The sequence below is a fragment of the Sarcophilus harrisii genome, chromosome 6 (genome assembly GCF_902635505.1).
Source record: "Sarcophilus harrisii chromosome 6, mSarHar1.11, whole genome shotgun sequence".
NCBI lineage: Eukaryota > Metazoa > Chordata > Mammalia > Dasyuromorphia > Dasyuridae > Sarcophilus > Sarcophilus harrisii.
In genome coordinates this window covers 199600511-199628006 of record NC_045431.1, presented here as the reverse complement: position 1 = coordinate 199628006, position 27496 = coordinate 199600511, and the positions used below count along the sequence as shown (strand labels likewise).

Sequence of the window (27496 nt, the reverse complement as noted above, 5' to 3'; positions counted from 1 at the left end):
AGATGTCTGGGAGGGAGGGAAGTGGATGGTTTAAATGCTATTTTTAGCATTTTACAAATATGGATTTTGAGATTCCTGGAGATGGAGGGACGTGGCAGAAAGGATCAGAGCTGGGGTTTGAACCTATGTCTTGACTTTAAGACCACTGGGCTCTTTTCAGAGACCTCCAATCTGAATTCTGCCATTCCTTCCATGTTCCTTTGCTGAGTTTCAGTTTCTTCATCAGGAAAATGAAGAGATTGGTTTCTAAGTGTTCAACTTTTGTGGTTTTGTGAATGGTAGGCAGGAGAGTCCAAGATACATTATCCCCCCAAATAAACAATCCCCCCTCAAAAAAACTGATCACAAAAGGGTAGAGCAGAGAAGATGCGTGTTGGGGGGATGATGGGACAGGGGGAACAGATTTCTGCCCTAATGAGACTATAGTAGTCTAGCGTAGTCCACAGAGGCCAGGAGATCCTTCCCTGTTACCTCTTACACTCATACTCCACCCCCAGTTCCCTTTTCCCCATTTGAGTCAGGCTTGGGACAGACCAGACAGATTGGCAACCAGATCTGTTAGGCAATCCTATTTACTGCTTTGGGGGTTTTGGAAAGATCCTTGGAGTGGGAGTGAGAGAGACTCGACTATCAGTTTTTCCATGTGTAAGACAAAGATATCCAATCTATGAACTCCCCAAAATTCTATGGGAAGCTAGAAAAGGGGGGGTCTCTATAAAAGTCAGTTTTCCTGGGTTGGCATTAACCAGAGGCTAGGATGGGAGCCAGAGTCTTAACCCCAAGTCATGTTTAAGGTGGGAAGTAAGATAGCTCAGCCATAATGGCCAGGCTCCTTCCATCTCTGCATTTCTGTAAGTCTGTTCCTGCAGACTGGATGGGGAGGGGAGTAGAGAGGAGAAAGAGAGGACTGCTTCTACCTTCCCTTTCCTTTTGTTCCAAGCCAAAAGCTCACTTAGCTAGTGAGCCATGGGGAGAGTTTAATGAAAATTGATGGAGAAATTAAAAAAAAAACGTAGAGAGAGGATTGGAGTGGGGAGGGGGAGAAATGGGCTGCTACAGTAGGGAGGTAGGAAGAATGGAGGGATAGAAGATGCCGGGGACTGGAGGTGGAGGCTGGGGGATGGAGGACTTGGCTGATTTCCCAGTAGCTGCCCCTTTTCAGATCAGTATCCCCAGGAGAGATTTGCAGTAAAGTGTTGCAGATGTACACAAGTGGGGAGGAAGTAGAAAATAGGGAAGGGAAGACCTTAGGGCTACAGGTTGGGGGGATGGGGAGGAAGCACAGGTTTGGTTGTTCAGAGATGGAGATTAAATCACCCATGTTCCCCTAGGCTGGAGGATGAGGGCATCAGCTTTGGTCAAGCCCTCCATTCTCCAAGTCAGCCCAACCCTACCTTTCATTTATAGAGCTTATTAGAAAGTGTTTTCACATCCATTCTTTTATCTCTCACTGTGAATCCTCATTGCTATCCCAGAATCAGGGCTGGGCACACAGGAGGCAGAATATTTCCATTTTACAGATGAGGAAACTAGGGCCTGGAAAGATAAAGCCACTTGCTCAAAGTATGAAGAAAAGGAAAGGGAAAAGAACAAGTATTTTGTTGTTCAGTTTTTCAGTCGTGTCCAAGTTTCTGCAATCTCATTTAGGGTTTTCTCGGCAAAGATAGTGGAGTGGTTGGCCATTTCCCTTCTCCACCTCATTTTACAGATGAGGAAACTGAGGTATACAGGATTAAATAAGTGACTTGCTCAGGGTCACACTGTGCCCGGGGCCAATTTGAACTTAGGTGTTCCTGACTCCAGCCCTGGTGCTTTATCCCCTGCCACCTAACTTATGTATTTAATTTGTCATTTGGTCCTTACTCTTACAACAACCCCATGAAATAGGTACTATTATTATTCCCATTTTACAGTTGAGGAAACTGGGATAGATGTAGGTTTAAATAACTTCCATAAGTCGCTCTCCTTTTCTAAGAGTTCATTCTCTTATCTTAAAAATGGGAGAAGAGGCAGGGGTGAGAAGGGGCATGTGGGACTGAGACTAGCTTGACTTTCAGCCCTGGGTTCTTGCCACTACACAGCGGACAAAAGCAAGTCTGGAGTCGTGAGACAGTTCCTTCCAGTTTGTTAGAAATCTCAGTTCTCCAGAGTCTGCTCCTCCAGCACAGTCATAATACCTCCTGCTTCTACATTTGTGTTATTTAAGGAGTCCCCTCAGTGACCCATAATTCTATTTTCAAGGACCCTGCAGTAGACTCAGCATCTGGAAAGTGCTTAGGGAGTAAATAGATCAGTGGGAGAAAGTCTTCATGGGGAGGGGACAATCATCCCACTTAGCAGCATCCTTAGAGAAGTTGGTAAATATAGGATAGAAATCCACAATGGCAGAGCCAGGGAGAATCTTAAGAGCTAGAATCTCAGAGCTGGAGGGACCATAGGATACAGAACATTGGTTATCAAACGTGGGAGGGTCTTTAGAACATAGAACATATATTATGAGATCTGAAAGGGTATTTAGAATGTAGAACCTAAATTGTCAGACAATTTAGAACAAAGAACATAGATTTTGAGACTTGGGCTCTCTTTAGAACATAGAACACAGAATATCAGAAATAAAAGGGGATCTTTGGATATAGAATGTCAGATCAGGAAAAAAAGCACTTTAGAAATAATCTAGTTCACCATTCTTAATTTATGGTTTTAATTGAGATGATAATAATAAAAAAAAATCCCTGAAGCTGTGAATTGAGACCTTGTTTTCTGCTTCTTGATTCCCTGTGTGATCTTGGGCAAAGTCCTCCCCACTCTGAGCTTCAGTTTTTCTTCTCTTTAAAATACAGAGAATGCTCCCATCTTCCCTACCCCCAGAGGCTGCTGTGTGCTGAGATAATCTGTGAAATTAGGAGTACAGAAGTGCCCTCTGGTGGGAAATTCTTGCTTCTGCTTTACTTCTGCTAGGCTGGTTCTGAGCTGAAGAGTTTTATTCTGGCCACCTTTTCTGCTTCCTGTGGGCCCCTCCTGGTGGAGTAGGGGACCAAAAAAAAGAAAGAAATTTTGAAAAGATAGATAGGAAAGCATGATCCACTATTCCTTGGTGGTGCAAGTTATGGGGATATATTGAGAATTTGAAAAAAGTGCTCAAGTCCCTTACTCTTTTTCAACTCTCCCCACCAAAGCATGGAGGAAGTAGAAAAGTAGCTAGTAGTTTTGGTATCTGGGCCAAGCAGCATTTTAAAAAAATGCATCTTCACATTAACTTTTTTTTTTCCCCTAGGTAATTGGGGTTAAGTGACTTGCCCAGTGTCACACAGCTAGGAAGTGTCGGTTTTGAACTCAGGTCCTCCTGACTTCAGGACTGGTGCTCTATCCACTGCCCCACCTAGCTGCCCCCAAATTTACATTTTAATAAAAAGTCAGCTAGGGAGGGAGAAGATGCTCATCAATTAACAAGAATTTATTAAGCACCTACTACATACCACACTCATACAGCTACACAGTGGGGGTACAAAGACAAAAATTTCCACCCACAAATAGCCTGCATTTTATTAGGAGAGTCAACAGCAAGTCACTGCAAAGGGATAGTTGAAATGAATGTCCATTCTGTTGCGAAATGCTAGTGGGGTTAGTGGATAACAAGCATTGGATCTGGTATCAGAAAAACTGGCTTTCGGTTCTGGGTTCATAATTTAACTAGCTGTGTGAGCGGGAGCAAATTGCCATCTCTGAACTTAAAAATTTTCTCATTTGTAAAACTTTTGAGATGTGTAATGTATGGAAAAGGCACTGGGCCTGTGAGTTCACTGATATAGGACATCTCCTGAAAAGGAAGCTCCCATCCCAACACAGATCCTATGAATTGTAGAGACCTTAAGACAGAGTGGTGATCTATCCTGGTGTCTGTAGTCTCTCAAAAAGTCCATCAATAGATTTCAGGGGGTCTGTGGACTTGAATGGGGAAAAACTCCATCTTTATTTCAATATAAACGGTTACCTTTATAGTCTTATGCATCTTATTCATTTAAAAGCATTATTCTGAGAAGGGGTCCTTAGGTTTACCAGCTACTGCCAAATGCAGTCCTTGTCCTAGAGCAATAGTTTCAAACTCCAATAGAAATGGATGCCTGAAGCTGCATATTGACTTAGAAAACCACAAATTAACATTATCTGTGTTGTATTGCATATTTATTTATTTTGTTAGATATTTCCCAATTACATTTTCATCTGATTTTGTATCCAGGAGTTTTTCTGCCAGTATATGTCAGAATCAAACCATGAACCTTTGGCTTCAAGGCCAACCCTGTCCACTGCATCATTCTGTCTCTCCAAATAAACAGGATATTTAAGTGGTGGTGGCTGTGGGATAAGGCTCTACCATTTTGGGGAGGAGGGAATCAGGAAATGTCTCATAGCGGAGATTGTGACAGTGATGAACTTTAAAGGCAACTAGGAATTCCAAAAGGCAAAGATAGGGAGAGAGTGGATTCCAGGCATGAGGGAATTATTAGCAAAAGCATGGAAATGAGATGTTAATGTGAGAAAAAGCAGGAAAGCTTGATTAGATTGTAGAGTGTATAACTAAGAGTACACATATTCTTAGCACTCCTTAAATTTCAGCATCCTGGACCAAAGCCCCCATCACTCCACCCTGGTTGTGGCTCTGTACTCTTTGGTTGAATACACTCTAGTCTGTGGACAGAAGGCAAAATGAAGTTTTCTTCAGGGTGCCCCCCATGTGTGATACAATAGTGACCTCCAGTGGGGCATTTAGTAAACTCCTGTAACAATCAGCTTCAAACCATTTCAATATCCTCTGCCAGGCAGAGAATGTCAGAGAACAGAGGCTAAGCCCCCTTCTTCCCCATTTTACAGAGGGGGAAACTGGGATCGAATAATGGGGAAATCTCAAATTAGGTAGCAATCAGGATATAAATCGAGATTTCCTGCAAGTCCCTTATCAGTGTGTATACTGTCTAGTAAGTAGTTGTGTTGTGTTTCACATTAAAATGCTAGTGGGGTTAGTGGATAACAAAGTGGGATCTGGTGTCAGAAAAACTGGCTTCCAGTTCTGGGTTTATAATTTAACTAGCTGTGTGAGTGGGAGCAAATTGCCATCTCTGAACTTAAAAATTTTCTCATTTGTAAAACTTCTGAGCTGTCTTTTAATTCCTATAATCCTATAATAGTCTGTAGATTAGGAATAAGACCTAAAGAAAGGGAATTGTAAATTATAAAGTACTTTATAATATGAAGTACTTATGTTGATGCTGCTGCTGCTGAAAAAAATCAATTAATGAACATTTTAAAGCACCCACTGCGTGTTGAGGCACTAGGCAAAATGCCTCCACCCCAAGGGACACACAGTCCCTGCCCTCAAGGAGTTTCATTCTAACTGGGGAGACAATATTGTACAAATATGATAAAAGTACATGCAGCATACATTAAAAATGAATGTAAGGAAATTTGGAAAAGACGTACTTACCATCAACGGAGATTGTAATTATTGTCCAAAACTATAATACAAAATATTGCGTGCACCTGAGAAGTTCATGAGATTTATGATAATCTCATTTTGAGTGGAGAAGATATTACTGATACATGTGGACAGAGGGGTTAATTAGGAAAGAATTCCTGTAGAAAATAGCCTTTGAGCAATATTTTATAGAATGCTTAGGATCTCAATTTAATTCAGCAAACATTTATTAGGTACCTACTATGTGCCAAGCCCAGTGTTAGGTGCTGGGGATTCAAAGACAAAAATGAGAAAGTCCTTATGCACATTCTCTCCAGAGGGCATACAACTTCTTCACAGAAAACTATCGTATGAGGAAAATGAAGGATCAGGGTTTGAAGAGTAGATTCGAGGCACTCAGAATTTGACATGTCACAGAATTGCAGAATTTGAGATTTAGGAGGGATGTCCTGGCCATTTAGTCTATCCTCATAAAGGAGACCCCCATAAAATACCCAATAAATAGTCATCCAGCTTCTGCATGTAGAGCTCCAGAGAGGTCTTGAAGAAAACCATTCATTTGACATTGGGCATCTCTAATTTTTAGAAAGTTTTTTCCTGAAATCAAGTCAAAATCTCCCTTTTTACAGCTTCCTCCCAATGCTCCCTCTGGGCCAAGTGCCACTTTTTCTATCAGAAACTCTTCCAACACTTGAAGGCAGCCATTGCGTGTCTCCAAGTCTACTCTAGTCTGCACAGTCCTGGGATCTTCCCCTGATCCTCAGATAGCATGGTCTCAAGGTCTATCCCAGCTGCTCTCTTCTGATCACTTTAGCTGTCTTATTTTTTAACAACACAGTGCTCCAAATACATTCCCAATAGGGCGGGGTGGGACTCTAACCTCCTTATTCCTGCAATCTATTCCCCTTAGCTTTTTGTGGCTTTTCTATCACACTGATGATTCATTTTGAGCTTGCTGTTCACTTAGAACCCCTGATCTTTTTTTTTTTTAAAAACAACTTCTGTGTAAAAACACAGAACTTAATTACAATTCTGATTCTTGTTGAGTTTCTCCTTAATAGTTTTGACTCAATGCTTTAGACTATCAAAATCCTTTTGGATCCTGCCTCTGTCATTCAGGGCAGCTGAGTGGTACAGTGGAATCAGAAAAATTCTTTTTCCTGTGTTCAAATCTGCTTCAGACACTTACCAACTTAGTGACTATGGGCAAGTCACCTAACCCTCTTTGCCTCAGTTTTCTCATCTTTAAAATGTCACGGAGAAGGAAATGGCAAACTGTTATATTTTCTTCACCAAGAAAATTCCAAATGAGGTCATGATGAGTTGGACATGACTTTAACAGCTCAATAGCAACAATAATAAATTCTGTCATCCAATGTGAAGATTTGACAAGGCTGAAACAACTCAACAACAATAATAACAACAAAGTGTACGGCATGAGGAGCTTCCTCATCCTGTTGGCTTTACTTCTTCATTTTCCTTTCTTTTCAAGGTGGTTACCTACCAGTTCTCTGACCTTAGGGCTCCAAGATAAGAGCCAAAAACAATCCCTTCCAAAGTGTTACAGCTCAGAAATGCCAGCAGGCTACAGGGAGAAGAGCATGACTAGGCTCAAGTCATGAGGGAGAGCTCCCTAGAGCTAACTGTTGAAGTTTTAGTGTGAGAATTTATACCTTGGAAATTGGCAAACATTGCTAATAAGGGGTTGACTTTTTTATTGTCTAGATTTAAGTGATGAAGAAATTTTAACAATGTAGATTTTATCCAATGGATTAACTATTCTTCCCAACTTGTATAAGGTGCAAATACAAACATCCATACCTTAGGATCACAGTTCTAGGGCTGGAAGGACCTTGGAGACAATATGATCCCAAACCTTCATTTTGTAAATGAGGAAACTGAGGCAAACAGGGTTAAGTGATTTGTCCAGGGTTACACAGCTAGGAAGTGTCTGAAGCCAGATTTGAACTCAGAGATTCATGATACAAAGAGATCAACAACTTTGCTCTGTACTTTAGTAGATGAGCTTTATAAAATTATTACAGCAGAAAAACTCATTTGCTTCTCAACCAGGTGAAGTCAATAAGTTAAGACAAACAAGACAAAGTGTTAATTAAGTACCTACTACATGCCAGGCACTGTTCTAAGAGCAAGGAATACACAGAAAGACAAAAATTAAAACAAAACAAAGAACAAAGACAACCAAACCAGTCTCTCTTCTCAAGGAGCTCACAGTCTAACCCAATGAGGAACTTTCTTGAATTTTGTTGAGATAGTCTAATTTTCTGGGCAGACATTGGTCCATTAATTAATGCTTTTTGCATGTGGTCATTTGACCAACTGAGAAAACTAAAAGAATAGAGAAAAGGCGAGCTCATATTTTTTCTCATTTTATGTTCAAGGATACAGTGGGAGATTTTTATCAAATACTTGCTTGAATCCAGAAAATCCAGGTCTAAAGAACTCTCCCTGACTGTCTTAACAGATTTGCCATGAAGTACACATCATGCCAACTGAACTTTCCCTTCTTTCTAGTGATTCTGTCTTTTAAAAATATTTATGAAGGATTCATTTCAGAATCTGTTCTATAACCTTTCCAATCCTTATTTTTAGTGAATAGAATCCTAATTTTCTGTGCAAATTTCTGTGCATATCACTGTTTTTACCTTGCTGCTCACAATTTTCCTGCCTCTCCTGCTCACCATCCCTTATCTTAGAACCTTTTCTATTTATTTTTCTGAATGCTGTGCTACGGTAAACATCAGTATTCATATTTACCTATACAAGGAGACTTCCTCAGCAGCAGGACACAGGTATAATACACATGAGTTTGGAGTGGATGTTCATCTCTCCCAAGTACCTAGCTGATCTCAGTCATTTTACCTAGAGACTTGTGATGTTCAGCTCTGTCAGACAATTTCTTTAAGTACTACTCTTTTGTGGTGGAATGCCACCAGTGATAATGAGATTACTATAATTACCCATCAGTCCTCCCTTCCCTATTCCCCTAACTCACTCACATAGGCAGGAACAACCCAACAAGTCCAGTGTAACCAAACTGGCTTTCATGAAATCGGATTAGGTTTTATAAATAAGGCCCTTTAAATATTCACATAAAGCCAAAGCTTGATGTTTTTGCAATAATCAATGGGAGGTTACTGTTGATAAATCTTACCTAGAGTTTTACCACATAACTTCTTCTCATGTATACATGTGCCCATCTCTGGTCCACAGAGAGTGCCCAGCGAGCTTTTTTGTGCTTACTATCAACATGACTTTACTTTGCTGCTCAGTAGGAATGACAGTCGAGTCTGCTTGGGCTCTGTCTCCTCACTCTTCCTTAAGCAGCCAAAGGCAGGGCAGTGGTCCAGGTCCCCTCTCAGTGTAAAAGCTAATCTTGTAAGTGCTTTGAGCAGCAATTTCTTTAGGATGTGAAAGGGCTTTTTAGTAGATTATCTTCCTGTCATCTTTAAATTTATTGCTGGGGAGGGGGAGCTAGCTGATGGAGCCTGCCTCTCCAAGATGGGGCCAGAGCCAGGCAAGACCAGTCGGGAGGGGTTGTTTCTCATGGCACATTGTATCATCAGGTGCTGAGTGGAACATGCCTTGGCTCACCCAAACTTTTCACACGTTCTTCTCCTTCTCCTTCTCTTTCTCCTTCTTCCTTCTTCCCCTTCCTTCTTCTCCTTCCTTCTTCTCCTTCCTTCTTCTCCTTCCTTCTTCTTCCTTCTTCTCCTCCTCCTCCTCCTCCTCTTCCTCCTCCTTTCTTCTTTTTCTTCTTCTTCTCCTTTTCTTTCTCTTCCTCCTCCTCATTAGTTTAGGTATTTAGGAAAAAGTTTCCCAGTTCTTCTTCTAGTTCTGTCACTAGCTTTGTGACTTTGGGCCAGTTATTTATCCAACTGTGGGTATTTGCATGTTTCCCTCAGTAGAATGTGAGGTACTTGAAGGTAGAGATTGTTTTTTGTCTTAGCCCAGTGCCTGGCATACAGTAGGTATTTAATAAATATTGTTGACTGACTGCCCTCCTTGGGTCTCGGTTCCCTCATGATCTTCTCAATTTTTATCTTCCTCTGTAAACTCCTTGAGAGTAGAGATTGTCTAATTGTTTTCATTTGTCCTGGCATATAGTAGATACTTAATAGCTACATGCTGATTGATTGTTTTTCCTTCATCCTTTTTCTTTCTCTTCTTTCGATCCTCATTCTACATTGCTTCCTCTATTAGGCTAGTAGAACTTCTGAGGATGGGGGTTGGAACAAAACATTTAAATACAGTAATCCCTTCCACATAATGACTTTCCCCCAAATGGTTTTGATATATTGAAGGTTGGCATAAAAAATTAAATGGGCATTTTGGGGGAGTTTTGCAGAAGCCATAGATGGCATGTGAAGGCCAGTAGATAACACAGAGCCAGTGACCAAATACTTAAAACATATTTTATAACAAGGGACTGTAAACACCCCATAAAAGAAGAAAAAATTCAGACTTTTTTCTTTGGTATAAAGAAAGAGAAGGCTAAAAGCATTTTACTTAGATTTTCCAGATTGTGAGGGTCCTATGCCCTTAACCCCCAGGATGTGGAAGAAATAACTATAATGATAACTGAGTAAGGTAACAGAGTCAAGGTTAGAAATGGGCAGAAACTAGTATACTGATAACTGGTTTTTATTGCCCTTCTCTACAAAAACTTTAGGTTGGTCCTGGAGTTGGATCAAAAGGAGCTCTCCAGGGTCTGGAGAATAGGTGGATGTTTGGGGCTATGAATAGTTAGTACTGAGTTTGAATTTTTAAAGTTGGCAAGGAAACTTGTGAACCTTTTTGTGGGCGTTACAAAATGTTCCAATAAATAGTTTAATATATGTGTGCCCATCTCATTTTATAAATGAGGGAAATAAGGGTCAAATATATTTTTATGATCTTAGCTTTACTCTGGTGTATCAAACAAAATAAAAGAAAAACATTGAATCTTAAGACAAAAGATTCTATATTTGGGAAGAAATAACTTCCCTGTTTTGGATTCAATTCTTACTGCAGAAATTTATAACCTATATAATACTGCATAAATCATCTAATCTTTCTGGGTCTTAGGTTTCCTCATCTGTAAAATGAGGGAGTTGGACAAAATGTCTATCAAAGTCCCTTCCAGTTCTATATCTAGTAGTCTTTGACTTTTAACTTCCTTATTTTTGTTAATTACTGTCACCATCCCCTTAAATCTCCTAGGCTCACAATCTTGAAGTTACCTTTCACTTTTTTCTCTTTTTCTTTCTCCCCATCTCTCCATCCTTGCTAAGTGCTTAGAGCACTGGGTCTGGAATCAGGAAGAACTGAGTTCAGAATTAGCCTTAAACACTTACTAACTATATGACTCCCAGAGAGTCATTTAACCTCTGCCTGTCTCAGTTTCCTCACTGTAAAATGAGAATCCTAATAGCACCTATCTTGTAGAGTTATTGTGTGGATCAAATGAGATTGCTTTGGTAAGGGACTTATAATATCCAACATAGGCACTTAATAAATACTTGTTTCCTTGCTTTTTTCCCCCTCTTCTCTATTCACTTGGTTGCCTAGTCTAGCCAATTCTTTCTTCACCCTATATTTTCAATATTTCATTTCCTCTATCCTAATCCAGGATCTTATTACCTCTTACCTGGACTTCTGCACCAGCTGCTAACTTTGCTTCCTGACTTGAGACTCTTTCTTTTTATTCCTCATGCCACAGTCCATATGATCTTTCTAATGCACACATTAACTAAGTCAGGTTCAAACTTTGCTTGGCTTTCAAGGCCTTCCCCAATCTGGTTCCAATCTATATTCCCAACTTTATTGCTCTCAATACACCTCCATGCATCCTCTACCCCAGAGAATGAATTATTCCTTGAATGTTAGCTTTCCTGCTAGAATGTAAGATATTTTTGAGTAGTAATTAATATAGTTGCACCCCTAGTTCTAAATCTATTATCTTATGAATCTTTGGGTCTTGGTCTCCTCATCTGTAAAATGAGAGGGTTGAATACTTCTAGGACCCCTCCCAGCTTGAAATCTATTATTTTTTCACTTCTCTGGGTCCCAGTTTTCTCACGGAGTTGGATCTATGACTTCTAACTCTATTATCTCTGGTCCTCCAACTCTATTATGATCTCTTTGAGCCTTGATTTCCTTATTTGAGGATTTGACTGGACCTCTGAGATCCCCTACCACCTTGAGCAGGTGCAGCTTGGCAGGAAGGACCAAGGACAGCTCATTTGAGAAGAGGCTTGCAAATCTCTCAACCACTTTGCTTCCTGTTGCTGGGCACAGACTATCCCTCCACTTGAGACCTGGGCAGGTTAGAGACCCCTCATGTGGTCAGTGCTGAGAGTGTGCTCGCACTGTGTCAGGGACCCAGCAGGGCATTTGAATTCCTTTTCAAAGAAGCCATCAACATGATTCATGCCAGAGAGTCCCTTGGCCTCCCCAGGGCCTGATGGCTTCTCCTGTCTCTCTAATTCCCTAATTGTCAAACACTTCACCAAACAACGGAATTTATATCCATCCTGGACCATTAATGGAGGTAATGTAAAATCCTACTCTAATAAATAACTGAGCGGGAGCTTTTAAAGAGCCCCTTGAGGATGAGTGGCAGGAAATGAAGATGCACAGGGGCTAGCATGGAAAATCAGAGTCAGACGTGACCCAGTAACTGGCTCCCCATCAATGTCACCACCCCACCCCAACTGGCTGCCACATTGGAATGGGCCGGAGATGACTCTAATAAAGCAGGAAAAAAATAACCCTTGGATAAGGAGTCAGGACACCTGGAAGCAAAGAATTTAAAGCTTGGTTCACCCATCACATTTATACACAAGTAAAGTGAATTTTAGGGAGGTTGGCACTTACCCAGGGTCACAAGGTAGTGTTAGAAATTATTTCCTTTAAGGTGCTGCTCTTATAACACCACTCAGATATAGGTAAGGAATAACTTTGAGGAAGGGTTGGGGTCCAACATTCACAGCCAGGTCAATTTGGGAAAGGTCTACTGGAAGTAGGAGGTAATCCCTCTGTCCATACTTCCCCCAACATGTTGCTTGACTGCTTAGCCAATTTGGACCAAGTGTGGACCCTAAGAATAAATGGAAAAAACCAACAACACTTCTTTTATGATTACATTAAACTTAGCTTGGATACTTTTGTATCTTCAGATTAGATTATGAGCTATTAAAAAAGATATTTTTTGCCTTTCTTTGTATCCTCAGTCCTTATTATAATACCTGTCTCATAGTAGGTGCTTAATAAGTGTTTGTTCACAATATGATTTTAAAAAAGCCTGGAAAGATTCATGTGGAGCAAGCAGAGCCAGGAAAGCATTGTACACTGCAACAAAAAGATTGTGTGATGAAAAACTATGAGAGATTTAGTTCTTCTCAGTAATTTAGTGATTCAAGGCAATTCCAAGAAACTTTGAATGGAAAATGGCCTCCAATATACAGACAAAACTATAGAGTAGACTGAAGCATACTGTCTACACCTTTTTCCCCCCTACTGTTTTTTCCTTTTGTTATGATTTTTCTCTCCCAATATGACTCATATGGAAATATGTAAAAAGTGAATGAACATGTATAATACTAAAATAAAAAAAACAGAAAAATAAGTGTTCACTATTGGATTGAGATCTGCAAGGGAACTTTAGGGATCATGAATTCTCCCATTGTCTGATAAGTGAGAGGCTGGATTAGATATCATCAGAGGATGACAGGGTCATAAAGAAAGGGCAGAAAGTGACCTTAGAGATCACTGAGGTCAACTACCTTCTTATATAGGGAGGGAACCATCTTAAAGAGATCAAATGATTTGCACAAAGTCACACAGAGATTAAGTGGAAGAACAGGGATTTTAATCCAGATCTCTGTTATCAATCTCTTTGTTTTTCCTATCATAAGTCACTGATTCCCTAGTGCTTAGTGATGTCTTTGTAGGTTCCATGATCTAATGCAAGCTACTTATTTTAGAGGAGGACATTAATATTCAGAGGAGGAAAGAAACTTAGTCTATGAACCTAGGGGCCATATTGCAGCTTTGACTTTGTCTCTACCACATGAGTTAGCCTCTTAGAAGAATCAAAACATTTGATACAGGGATTGGGGCACTATCGATTTCTATAGCATCTCAGGATTTATAGTTGAGGTACACTTTAAATGGCATTTACTATAGTCCTCCCCCCAATTATTATAGAGTAAAGGAAATAAAGAAGTAAAATAGATTTTCCCAAGGTTGTGTCTTGCTTGGATATATCAGGGCCAAGATTTGAATCCCAGGTGAGTCAGACCTGTGCTTTAGGCAGGTTGTTTTCTTAGCAGTGTGGAGGATTGATTAGGGATGGAGAGGGGATGAGGTTGAAGGCAAGGAGACTGACTAGGAGGCTATTGCAGTAGTGTAGGTGTTGATGAATTAGAATGGCAATAAGTAGCATAAGGGCAGAGAAGGTGACAAATGCAAGAGACATTGTGGAGATAGAATTGATGAGATTTAGATTTGAAGGGTTGGAGGAAAGAGAGAGAAGAATTAAGTCTCCTAGCAGAGAGAAGGCTGGAGGCAGCAGATTTAGTGGAAAGATCAGTTCTGTTTTAGCTATGTTGCTTTTCAGATCACAAAGGCATATCTAAGTGGAAATGTCCAGCAGGCAGTTAGGGATGAAAAATGAAGGTTAGGAGAGGATTTTAGATATGTATTATGTGTACAGATTATATATATATATATATATATATATATATATATATATATATATATATATATATACCTGTTTCTGGGTATATGAATCTTTCACATAAAGATGATAGCTGACCATGTAGGCATGGATAAAGTTAATGAGAGAGAATAGAGATTATAGAGAGAAGAGGGTCTAAAACAAAACAGTGGGTGCATATGGGTGGGAGAGTGGGTGGGTAACTGCTGCTTAGAGAGCAACAGATGAATGATGAGCTAGCAAAGGAATTGAGAAGGAGCAGTCAGATAGGTAGGAAGAGAATCAGGAAATTGGAGCATCATGGAAGCCAAGGAAAGAGAGGATACCCAGAAAGAGGAAATAATTAGCCATGTCAAAAATTTTAGGGAGTTCAAGGAGGCTGAGGATTTCCTCTTCCACTTTTGTGCTGGCTGGAGGCTGAAGCTGGCAGAGGCAAAAGATTAGCAGCAGGAGCTCTTGGAACCAAGGAGAGAGATAGGCCTCTAAGAAAACAAAGTGGGCCCAAGGAAGGAGACAATAAAGGATTTGGACTTTAACAGCTGGCTGCATTTGAGACATGTTGAGTTTCAAAGACCTAAAGGGACACCTAACTGAAGACCATGGGATTTAGCTATTAAGAGAGGTCGGGGGTAACCTGGTAATTAGCAGTTCAGTTATGTGGTGAGGTTGGAAGCCACATTCCTAAGGAACTCTCAGAAAAGTAAATTGACTGCAAAATCACTTTGTAAGTGTCAGATTCAGGACTAGAACTCAAGTCTTTTGACTCAAAGTCTAGGGCTGTGTTTGGGGCTGGGCTGAATCTGCAGGAGACTGAGCCTCTGTCCAAGGTACACATCCTCTCTTGTCATGTTGTTTCTGCTGGAGGGTAGGATGGGGAAAAGAAGCTAAGGAGCGCTGTATTCTGAGGCTCTTCTGTCGTCTCCAGGTAGATGGTATTCTGTGCTTGGCTGACATCCTGACCGACAGTAGCCACTCAGAAGCCACCCGAGCAGAAGCCGCCGCTGTGGTTGCCCAGATCACCTCTCCTCACCTGCCTGTGACCCAGCACCTCAGCAGTTTCCTGGAAAGCATGGAAGAGATCGTGACAGCCCTTATCAGTGAGTGACTGTGGTCAGAAGTTAGGTGGAATCAGCAGGAATGGGATCTGGAGGAACCTTGGGACTCATCCTACAGAGAGAGTATATAGGAGGCCAACCATGTGGTTTTATTTAAGAGGCACTAGGAAAGCTCTAGGGGTTCCAAACACCTTTCTGACAGTCTGTCATTCGACTGTTACATAACTGTCTCTCACAGCCTATTTATTGTCAAGATTCCAACTTCATAATAAAATACAGGCAGAGTCACAGGGGACTTTGAACTCATTCTAAAGGTGAGGAAGTTGAGCACTAAGAATGGGGTAAGACTTGACCAAGATCACACAAGAAGTCAGTGGCAAATCAGGGACTAAAACTTGCATCTTGGCTTTGCTAGAGAAGATTCCTAGTCCTAGAGGTATAAAAACCTTGGAAATGTCTAATGCAAACTTTTCAGTTTGCAGGTGAGGAAACCAAGATCCCGAGAGAGCAAACATCTTAGGAATCATCACAGGATCATAGGTTTGGGACTAGAAGGGACCTTAGAGGCCATCTAATCTAAACCTTTCAATTTTTATATAAGGAAGCTGAAGCCCAAGAAGGTTAAGTCAGTCTAGGAATGAATGGATGGATGGATGGATAGGCAGATGGAAGAATAAATGGATTGACAAATGAATGAATGGGAGGATGGATAAATACATGGATTGATGAGTGAATGAGTGGAATGAATGAGTGGATAGATGGAGGGATGAATAAATGGATTGATGAATAAATAAATGGAATTAATGAGTGGATGAATAGAAGAATAAATGAATTCATGAATAAATACATGAACTAATGAGTGAATAAATAGAATGAATAGGTGGATGAATAAATGGATTGATGAATGAATGAATAAATAGAATAAACGAATGGATAGATGATTAAAGCATTTAGTAGATACTCTGGACTAGTGTGTTGACCTCCAGAGATACAAATAGAAAAGGAAGGTAGGCCTTACTTTCAAGAAGTTTACCTTCTAAAAAGAGAGCAGACACAGATGGAAGGTTTTCCCTTCTATTCAGATGGAGAAGTCCCATGTTCCTTAGGATGCATTGACACAGTAGATGACAATGCCTCAAATAAGACCAATAGTTAAGTGTAGAGTCCTCTGATTCCAAATCTAGGACCTTTTCCTCTTTCCCAAGATGCCTATCTTATATAAGGTGAGTGTTTAAGTCCATTCTTCCTACCTCCTGATTCTGGACAATCTCCACTTTATTAGACCACCTAGCTCCATCTCTCCTCCTTCTTGACCTCCCCCCCCCCTAATTGATATATGAGGTATATGTATACATACATACATACACACACACACACATACACACACACACACACACACACACACACATATATATATATGTATATATGTGTATATATAGAGAGAGAGAGAGAGAGAGAGAGAGAGAGAGAGAGAGAGAGAGTGTAAGTAGAGAACAAGTCTTAAAGTCAGGGAAATTTCCATTCAAATTCTGTTTAGGACACATTCTGGCTGTGTAACTCTTTTAACCTTTCTGGGTTCTCACCAGCTCTTTAAGACCATAAATTGCCAGGTGAAAATTGTACCAACCTGCTTTTTTCTCATATGAGAATTAATACCAATAAAACCATGAGTACATAATAAATATATAATTTATATATAAGTATATCTTAAGTTTAGAGAATTTTGAGATATCCCTCTAAAAACTGGAAGTCACTGAACTAGGATTTGAAATATTACTGACTTGAATAAACTTGGAAAGATTAAAAATAATCTGAGTGATTCTTTTTGCTAGATGCTAGATTCTTTTTGCTGTGATGCTCACAGACCAGACCTGGGTGGGAAGAAATGGAAGTCTTCCCAGTTTGTTCAAGGTTGAAAAAAATGCTTGATTTAAGATATAAATCTATTTGTTTACCCCTTCCTTTGTTGTTCTTTCCGCAGCTTCTTCCCTTGGTCCCAAGGGTCTGTCAAGCCTTGATTTGTTGACAGAAACTCCCTGGGACAATAGCACTATGGATTCTACCCTAGTATTAAGTAGACAGACTGGGTACCAGGGAAATGAAGATGAACTAAAAAAAAAGTCAAATTGGGCATACATCTCTTCCTTTTCTTTCTTCCTCCCTCCCTCCTTTCCTTCCTCCCTTCTCCCTCCATCTTTCTTTCTTTCTTTCTTTCTTTCTTTCTTTCTTTCTTTCTTTCTTTCTTTCTTTCTTTCTTTCTTTCTTTCTTTCTTTCTTTCTTTTTCTTTCTTTCTTTCTTTCTTTCTTTCTTTCTTTCTTTCTTTCTTTCTTTCTTTCTTTCTTTCTTTCTTTCTTTCTTTCTTTCTTTCTTTCTTTCTTATATTTATAAGTGAGTCATCAGATTGTTCTATTTAATCTTCCTAACAGACAGTTGAGATTAAATGGCTGGATGACTCAGACCATAGTTAAAATAAATGAGGGCCAAAATTAAAAGGCACTTAGGTGGTTGTGTTAATAATTGCTGTGTCGGCAGCAGCCAGGTTTTCAAGAGAGTGGGAACCAGTTTGCCGACTAAGAAGAAATGGTTGTCACGGAGCATAGGGGTAAATGTGTAGTTCTTGTCTTCTGTGCTAAATGGAGTGGCTAAGCCCTTGACTTATTTGGGCAATGGAGTAGGATAGTCACTAACTACAGAAAATTTCACCCAGCTCTGGATTCCTGCTTTAGAGTAACTCAGAATTTGTCAGGGCTGGAAGCCCTTAGAAACCAAATGAATCATATTTTTTCTTTACAAATTGGAAAACTGAGTCACAAAGAGGATGAGGGCGGGGAACCTGCTCAGGATCACTATAGTATTTGATGGTAGATCTAACACCAGTATTCAGGTTTTGGGGTAATAGATGGAGTGGTGGATAGAACGTCAGCTTAGGAGTCAAGAGGACCTGAGTTCAAATGTGGCCCCAGATCCTGGACAAATCACTAACTCTTGTGGCTCCATTGGTATATACAACACTAGATGAGTTAAACCCAAGAAGTCCCTAGAAATGCTGTGGCTAAGTTGGAGCCATATCAGAAATCCATTGTCAAAAGGTAATCTGGAGCTACTGGATACATAGACCTTGGAGATGGGTGCAAGGAATAGGGTTGAACACATGGCAAACAAAATAGAGAGAGAAAGCTAACTCCCGCCTCCACCAAAGCACCTCATATATGCTATGGCATGAGCCAATCTGGCCACCCAGTGCCTGCTGGTCATAGTGGGTCATTCATGTCTAGGTGAAGGAACCTAGATGGAGTTCATTTAGAGCAGGGAGAAGGGCAGATGTGGAAGTCCTTGATGGCTGGTTCTGTTTGAGTTGTGGATTCCTGTAGGTTCCTCCCACAGCTCTAGAAGGACTTCCTGGAATCAGCCTGGAGGGGATAATGTCTCCTTCTAATCCAAGCTCTCTCCCTACCCCCAGAACTGTGCCAAGAGGCCTCGTCTGGGGAAGTCTTCCTCCTGGCTTCTGCAGCCCTTGCCAACATCACTTTCTTTGACACGATGGCCTGTGAGATGCTTCTGCAGCTGAATGCCATGCGCATCCTCCTAGAAGCCTGTGGGGATAAGCAGAGAGTGGACACGCCCTACACACGAGACCAGGTGAGCTTATCTATATAAAGATGGCCTTTGGAGGGAGTCTCCTTGGTTACTGAAGAAGCTGGCAATAATTGTAAAGGACTTCCTGACTATGGTTAGGGGCTGGAGCTATAGCTCTGGTGATCAATAGGTGAGCTTATCAATTCAGCAATAACATGCATGGAACATGTTAAGTGTTTATGACACTGGAAGCACTGGGTGATGACTGCACCAAACTTCATCAGTTACCCACAAAGTAGGAAGGGAAGGCTAACGTTTTGGATGACAGAATTGGGAATTAGAATAATGGCCCAAATCATATAAAATGAAATTTGTAGCATCCTACATTTGTGTACAAGACATCAACTGCACAAGTACAGGATGGGAAAGGGACTAATGACAATAATAACAAACATTTATTGTGACCAAGATTATTAATATTAATTATTATATTTATTATGATAATATAATAATTATTATGTGTTAAGATTGGAGATACAAAGATTGTCTCTTCTGAAGGAACTTGTAGTTTAATGGGAGAGACAATGTGCAAACAACCATGTACAAATAAGATATATGTGTATATATCTGTATGTATATATAATAAACAAATAAATAGGTATAGATGTGCATACACACACATCTATGAGAATACTAGCAGAGGGAAGGCTCTTGCATTAAGGGGAGCCAGCAAAGACTTTCTGCAGAAGGTGGGAGGTAACTGTTGATGTGAAAAAGACCTAGTTCTTTCAGTGTGCTTTAAGATCAATAGAAATGAGCAGAATGGCACAGTGGTGGAAAAAAGGGTGATGGGATCTTAGGCTTCTCTAAGATAAGTCTAGTATCCAAAATGAAGGATGCAATGGTCCTGCCCTCTTCTGCCTTATTCTGATCATAGTTGGATCAATTTTGGGCAAGACACTTTAGAAAGAACTCACCAACAAGCTGTGTGTTCAGAAGAGAAAGGCTTGGGGTGGAAGGAACATGGAGATGCTTGGGAAGGAGAAGGGAAAGCTAGGGAGGCAGGGAAGGAAGTTAATGCCTGTGCCTTCAAAAACTTGTAGGACTGTCACGTGAAAGGAGAATTCAGCTAACTTGTTCTACTGGATCAAACTACAATCATTGAGTTGGAAGTTGCTGCGAGGCAGATTTCAGCTTGAGAGAGAAAACTCTTCCTATGAGATTATTGATGAAAGGCTCTGATAACAGAGTTTCAGACCCACTTAGGCAGGTTGGGGCTTAGAGGAGAGGAGATATGGGGTACTCGGGGAGCCTCATTGAAAGGGCAGCTAGTTCATTTATCTGTTTATGGGGCCAGTGAAAAAGGACTTGGATTAAGGAGTGTGTCACACTTTCAGGCTTTGTAGTTATCAAAGGAAATTGCCTCCTTCTCCTCCCTCTCCTCCATCCCTTGTCCATGGAAACCCATCATTGTCTGCACAGCCTGGATTAGTTCCTCAGCTTCCCTTTTGTATGATGAGCCCGTTCATCTGCATAACATCTCCTGGTTTATGAAGCTCTTTCCCACCCATTACCTCCTTTGACAAGCACCAAGAAGGAGAAGGAGATTAAGCATATTAAAACACAAAACATAAATTTGGATTTGTAGAGACCATAAAGTGCATCTAGTTTCCTTTGAGGAAACTGAGATCTACGGAGATTTAAGTGTCTTATCTAAATTGGGGATAATGACAATTAGAAGAATGATGATGATGATGATGATGGTAGCAATTAGTATTCCAAGAGCATTTTAAGTTTGTGATTTCCTCACAACTTTAGAGTTGTTATGGAAGCTTTAGTATTGTTACCACCATTTTATAGATGACAATGTTGAAGTCCAGAAGACCTAGAAGTCCAGTCCAGCAGTGTCACATCGCAGATTAGTGTCAGAACTAGAACTAGAACTAGAATTCAGGTCAGACCTAGTTTAATTTGATCAGGATACACTGAGGGAATAGAAAGAGATGCTCTTCTAGCCTGTCATTACCTAGCTAATTGCTTATTTCGATTACTGGGGATTGGGAATGCTCCAACTCTGGCATTCTGTGATTCTCTGAAGCTGAGCAGGGTAGAGGGGTGTTTTTGCAACATGATTTGGCTGGTGTCCATCTGCATAGGTTTGCTGATGGCTGCAAAGCCCTTAGGTTAAGGAGTGTTCTCAATTTTTGATGTCCCGTCCTGGGAAAGCAGATGTAGAAAAAGACTAGGGTACAGCCTATTCTAGGGAATCTTATGGATAATCCTGAATAAACTGTGAAGTGCTGTACGTTGCTCTGTGAGTTACCATGTCTAAATTATGGAGGAGAGAATTTTGTGAATTATTGACACTAAACTGGTGATGTGCAGTTCACAAAGGGATTTCCAGTGCTTAATGGTTTGCCTATAATGTTAAGTTTTGGCTATTTGGAGTGAGCATGAAGGGCCACCAGTGATGAGGGTCCCTTTAGTCACAAAGGCCACCTTGGCTGCAGCATGTATGCACAATGGTCCCTTGTTGGAAGGAGGAGAGAATTCTTCCCTCAGTACTCACGCAAAGCAGTGGTTTGGGAGGTTAGATCAAAAGGGCCTCAAAAACAGCAAACGTGCTCATGAAGGGGAACCAAAATTCATCAGGTTATAGGAATTTTATGGACTTATAGAGCATAAGCTCTTGGAAGGCAGGAACTTTTTTTGCCATTCTTTGTAGCCCTAGCATTTAGTATAGTTCTTGGCATATAGTAAGTGCTTAACAAATGCTTATTAATTGTTGATTGATTGAATAACTCTAAGGAGGGGAAGTTACTTATCCAGCACCACATAACTTATAAGTAGCAGGGCTGGGATTGGACCTGAATTTTTCTGGCTCTGGTTTTTATGGAACAAGATTGGATTGGGAACACCAAGATTCAAGGCTTGACTCAGCCTCTTGGTAGATGTTTGATCTCAGGCAGGCCCTATTCCTCTCTAGGTCTTAGTTTCCCTTTATGTAAAATGAGAGATTTGAACTTGATAATCTGTAAAGTCCTTCAACTTTAAATCCTATAATAATAATTAATATTTATATAGCACCAGGTACTCTCCTTCCCTCCCTCTGTCCTTCTTTCTCTCCCTTTTTTCTTCCTTCTCTTCCTCCTATCTTTCTCTCCCTCCTCCTCTCTGTCTCTGTTTCTGTGTTTCTTTCTTTCTCCCTGTCTCTCTCTCTCTTTCTCCTTTCCCTCTCTCCCTCCTTCTCCCTCCCCTCTCTGTCCCTCTTTTTCTCTTGCCCTTTCTCTTCTTTCTCTCCCCCCTTCTCCCCCTTCTGTCTCTGTGTCCCTTTTTCTTTGTCTCTGTTTCTGTTTTTGTCCTTCTTTCTGTCTCTGTTTCTGTCTCTTTTCTTCTGCCTTTCTCTCTGTCTCTCTTCCTTTTCTCCCTCCCTTCCTCTCTATCTCTCTGTCTCTCCTTTTCTACCTCTCTTCCCCTTTCTTTCCTTCTTTCCCTCTCCCATCTATAACTATTTTTCCTCTTAGGTTAGAACTGGACATCCATTTAGGAAACAATTGCAGAACCAATTCAGCAGAGTAAGCAGCACCACCCACATTCGTGGGCAGGAGTCTCAGAGGAAGACAAGGAAGATAAATTACTGGGCAAATGTTTCTCTATCCCCTCAGACACTTAAGAGATTAAACACTTCGTGAGCCTTCCGGCAATGAATCTCTTACCTAGCAGGGATCTATATACTTGAAATGAAATAGGGCTCTCCTCCAGGTGGGCCCCCTCTTACCTGTCACATCCATTGATGCTTCTCTGGGAAGACATATTGGGCCAGGCTGAGTGGGTCGGGGCTGGGTCCTCCTCACCCTGGTTTCTGGCCAGGGCAGGACAAGAGGAAGGAGCTTCCTCCAGGAAAGGATGTATTCATAGATAAATCAAAGGATTCCTGGGTTTAGAACATCTTCAGATGATAGAATTCAGATTTGTAGAACTGGTAGGGTCACTGGAGGTAAAGTAGTGCAGAAGTTTTAACCTGAGATCTGTGGGGTTTTACATTATTATTATTATTATTATTATTATTATTATTATTATTATTATTTTGGAGGCAATCAGTGTTAAATGACTTTCAAAGAATCACATGATTACTAAGTGTCTGAGATCAGATTTGAACTCAGGTCTTCCTGATTCAAGATCTGATTTTCTCTCCATTGCACTAAGCTATTCCAGTGAACTTGTTTTAAAAAATACTTTGATCATGATTTTGATATTTTTGATTTTCTTTGGAATCCTATATATTTTATTTTTTACACTTAAAATTCTGAGAATTCTACAGTTTAACCAGCTAGCCAAAGGGTGTGACACAGAAACAACACAGAAACCTTTGATGTAGTCTAGCCCCCCCTTTTTTTTTTACAAAAGAGAAAATTAAGGCTCATGCAGAATTAATTAAATGGCAGAGATTGTTGTTGAGCCTGTATTTTTTAGCCCACAAGGCCAGAGAACTGCCATCTGGAGAGGAGACACTTTGACACAGCAAACCAATGGCCACAAAAGGATATGAACCAAGGCTAATTGCGGAAGTATTTGTGTCAGTAGTTCTCAAACTTTTGGGCATCAGGACCCCTTTATATTCTTAAAAATTATTGAGAACTTTCAACAGCTTGTGTTCATTGGGTTGCATCTATTGATGTTTACTATATTAAAAATTAAAATAGTGTAGCATTGTTATGAAAATAGTTTTAACCTTGCAGACCTTATGAGGTCCCTAGATTACACTTTGACAACCATTATGGAAAACTGGCTGGCCCAGAGAGTCTGTGTTCCAATATTTTCCTTTTTCTTTTTTTCTTTCTTTTTTTGCGAGGCAATTGGGGTTAAGTGACTTGCCTAGAGTCACATAGCTAGAAAGCATTGAATACAATATTTTCTTTTAAAAAAAGACTAACAAAGTTTTATTAATGTTTCTTAGTTTTATTAATGTATTAGAGTAAAATAATCATTTAAAAATATATTTATTTTCCCTCAATAATATGTTAAAACAATTTTGAATTCCAAATTCTGTCTCTTCCCCCATCTCTGAGACCGTAAGCAATCAGGTTATATTTGTCTTATATAAAACTTTTCCATACAGTATCTTTATTTTACAGAAGAAGAAATTGAAACTAGATTAAGGAACCGGAACAAAGTCTTTTAGCAAATTAGTGAACAGATACAGGATATCATTCAATCAATCCACACAGATATTAATTGCTTACTCTATGTTAGATATTGTGCTAATCACTGGAGATTAAAAATAAAAGCAAAAAATAGTCTCTGCCTTTAAGAAGCTTTGCAAATTCGAGTCCAATAATTTCTACCACACCACAGTGTCTGTTTATGTATAGGAAATAGTTACTTCTGAGGGTCACAGATACCAGAGAAGGGTTCCTGAAGAGGCTGGGTAGTCTTAGATTTTCACTACAGAGTCAGTACCCATGCTGTCCTGAGCCAGGGGTGAGCATTGGAGGAAGAGTTCAAGTATCTCAATACATTTTCTCCCCTATCCCTTTTTTAGCATGGATGGGAAATGGTCTGCTTAATCAACAATCCTGAAAAGCAGAGAGAAACTGTATATAGTGCCATATAGGAACTACCACCTTTGAAGAACTTAGGGAAGCAATTAATGTGCACTATACTTGAAGTTATGGGCTCTGATCCAGAACTACTCCTGTGTGAGCATGGCAAATTGCCCCTACTCTGGATCTGTCTGTTCTTCTATTAGATGAAGAGATCAGATCTACAGCTAGCTACATCAGATATGAGAAGGTTAGACTAGCTAATACTAGAATTCCTTCTAACATTGTATGCTTCTAAGTTTTTTCCCTTCCATTCATAAAATTCAATACAATATGAAGCAGCTAGCTGGTGCAATAGAGTGCTGGGCTTGGACTCAGCAGGATTCATTTTTATGATTTCAAATCTGGCCTCAGACACTAATTGTGAGATTCTGGGCAAGTCACACAACCCTGTTTGTCTCAGTTACCTCATTTATAAAATGGACGGGAGTAGGAAATGGCAAACCACTTCAGTATCTCTGTCAAGAATACCCTAGATGGATCATGGGGAGCTGGACACAACTGAAAGTTGTGAGTTTCATGATCATAATAGAATTTTTCTCTGGTGCTTCAGGAGGCAAGTTGGAGCTTTGGAATTACTCAGAATCTTTAATTAAACCATCAGTTATCATTTTATTGTAGCTGGACAGAAGGACAGCTTTGGAAACAGAATGCTGGGTAGAAAGTTCATCCTCTGCAAATCCATCAGGATTCACCTCTCCTCTCCTAACTCTTCCTTATTGTCTAGGAAATCCCATCTGTCTGAGGCAAACTCTCCTTCAATCATTAAAAAAACCCCCACCAAAAATCAAACTTGTATTTATCTTTTGTTCCTATACCACCTGCATTTTCCAATATATTCCCTGCCTCCAACTGAGGGAACTAACCATTATAACAATGATTTTTTTTTTACTGAATTTTTTCTGAACTAACCAGGTCATATACAGAACTTTTGACATTCTAAGCAGACCTCCACATACATAATCTCCTTTCACTTCCATTCCCCAAATAAAAAGTTTCTCTCCTCTTATGGTATTTTGAGTTTGAAGGTACTTTAGAGATTGTCTCATCCAACTTCTTTATTTTATTGTGATCCCCAGAAGGAAATAGATTTTTCAGGTTCACAGTCATAACAATTATATTAATATATTAGTAAATATAATATATGCTTGGTTCCAAAGGTCAAAACTCTAACTTTCTCTCTCTCTCTCTCTCTCTCTCTCTCTCTCTCTCTCTCTCTCTCTCTCTCTCTCTCCTCTTCCTCTCCTCTCTCCTCTCTCTTTCTCTCTCTCTCCCTCCCTCCCCCCTTTTCTCTGTCACTCTTCCCCCTCTCATGGTCCATGGGTTGTCATGGAAACAGAGGAGGAAATATGGACTGCAATACCAACCCTTTCATCTAGACAGAGCTTTCCAGTTTTCAAAGTCCTTCCCTTTCCATTTTCTAATCTTTGGTTCTCATAACAACCCTCTGAGGTAGCTACGGTCAGTCTCAATGCTATTTTGCGATCCCAGGGATGATAAAGCAAATTGACTCGTCCAAAGTCACAGATAGTAATTGATGGAGGAAGTACTGCTTCTATGTCTTTTGGCTCAAGGTGTATAAACACAAGCCCAGTAGAAACATTCACTATTAGAACCTGGGTGCCAGGATTTTTTATTGTCCTTATTCAAACTCACTCTTTCCAAAGGGCTCTCCTACTTAGAGCTGCCCTCATCTTCCCCACATCAGTCTTCATCAGCTCCTTTCCCTGTCCCAGAGACAGAGCAGATGGAGCTACTTCCCTTGAGTGCCCCAGAATGATGGAGAGGATGCATGCTGAGTCAGAATCCTGGGAAGGAGCAGAGAGGTCATCTGTTTCAACTCCTATATTGTGGCTATGGAACCAGCACCTCCCACCCCAAACTTCCTTAATACCCTTATCCCAACCTTAGGACTGAAGAAACTCAGTATGAGGGTGGGGGTATGAGATAAATTGGCCTCAGTTTCTCTCAGGGGTCCTGCCATTTTGATACTTCTTCCTCTGAGATGGTTTTTATTTTTTATTTCAGAGAAAGGGGCAGAGAGAGAGCAGATGGGCCTTTTCCTCCCTGAATACCATTATTACTGACTGAACTGTGCTGGGGTACATTTTCAGTCTGTAGGGATTCTCTGAAGACACCCCAGTAGGGCTCAACTTTGTGACCACTAGCACTCACACTCTCTTTCTCTTTCTCTGTCTCTGTCTGTCTCTCCCTCCCTCCCTTCCTCCCATTCCCTCCTTCTCTCTCTCTTTCTTCTTTCCATTCCCTCCTCTCCTTCATGCTATTTCTCGTCTCTGTCTGTCTGTTTCTCTCTGTCTCCATCTCTGTCTCTGTCTCTCTGTCTGTCTCTGTCTCTCCCATTAAATTAGAACCTGTCTCAAAGAATTCCATCCCCCTGACCCCGAACAAGCACACATAATGAGTTAGTGGCTGGGTTTGGTCCCAGGACTCCTAGCCCAGAGCTCTTCTCCATTCTATGCTAGGTGGCAGCTAGGTAGTGTGGTGACTAGGGTTAGGAAGTCTCAGTTTTAAATCTGCCTCGGACAATTACTAGCTGTGTGACTCTGGACAAGTCAGCTAACCCTGACCCTCCAGAGCTGTTGTGAAGATCAAATGAAATAACAAAGGGGAAATACTTTGCAAACCTTGATGTGTCATATAACTGCTCAGAGCTGTGCTGCTGGGGACAATGAAGCTTAAACACCACCCCTGATACCCAAGGCTCTTGATGCAGATTCTAGATTTGGAAGAACTCATAAAGTAAGAAGAGAGAAAACGTGAAAAATCACTTCGGTTTCCTTGGAGTCAGCCCCATTGAAACTATTTGTCACAGGTGCTTAGAGACCAGCTGATCTGATACCAGTCGGTTTGGCTAGCAGGTCCATGTCAGAATGACATCAAGGTCATTTCCTTTGGCTGGCTGAACTTAGCAAGATGAGATGCAGGTCCTCACTCTGTGGCTCATGGAGCGTAGGGAGCTGTCCATCAATGGTGCTGATTATAGAAACGAATGGGGCTGTCAAGGAAAGAAGGCTTCAAGGCAAGCCAGGATCCCAGGCTAAAAGGCTT

The 27496-nt window shown here is 40.6% G+C and overlaps 1 protein-coding gene across 2 annotated transcripts in view; it reads left to right on the top strand.

Moving 5' to 3' along the window:
- INSC (INSC spindle orientation adaptor protein) overlaps window positions 1-27496 on the top strand; it is a 157577-nt gene that overhangs the window by 114723 nt on the left and 15358 nt on the right. For both annotated transcript variants that reach the window (XM_031942023.1, XM_031942024.1), the window contains exons 8-9: window positions 15118-15289; window positions 18709-18887. In XM_031942023.1, coding sequence (XP_031797883.1) covers window positions 15118-15289; window positions 18709-18887 — 351 coding nt within the window. The remainder of the gene's footprint in view (window positions 1-15117; window positions 15290-18708; window positions 18888-27496) is intronic.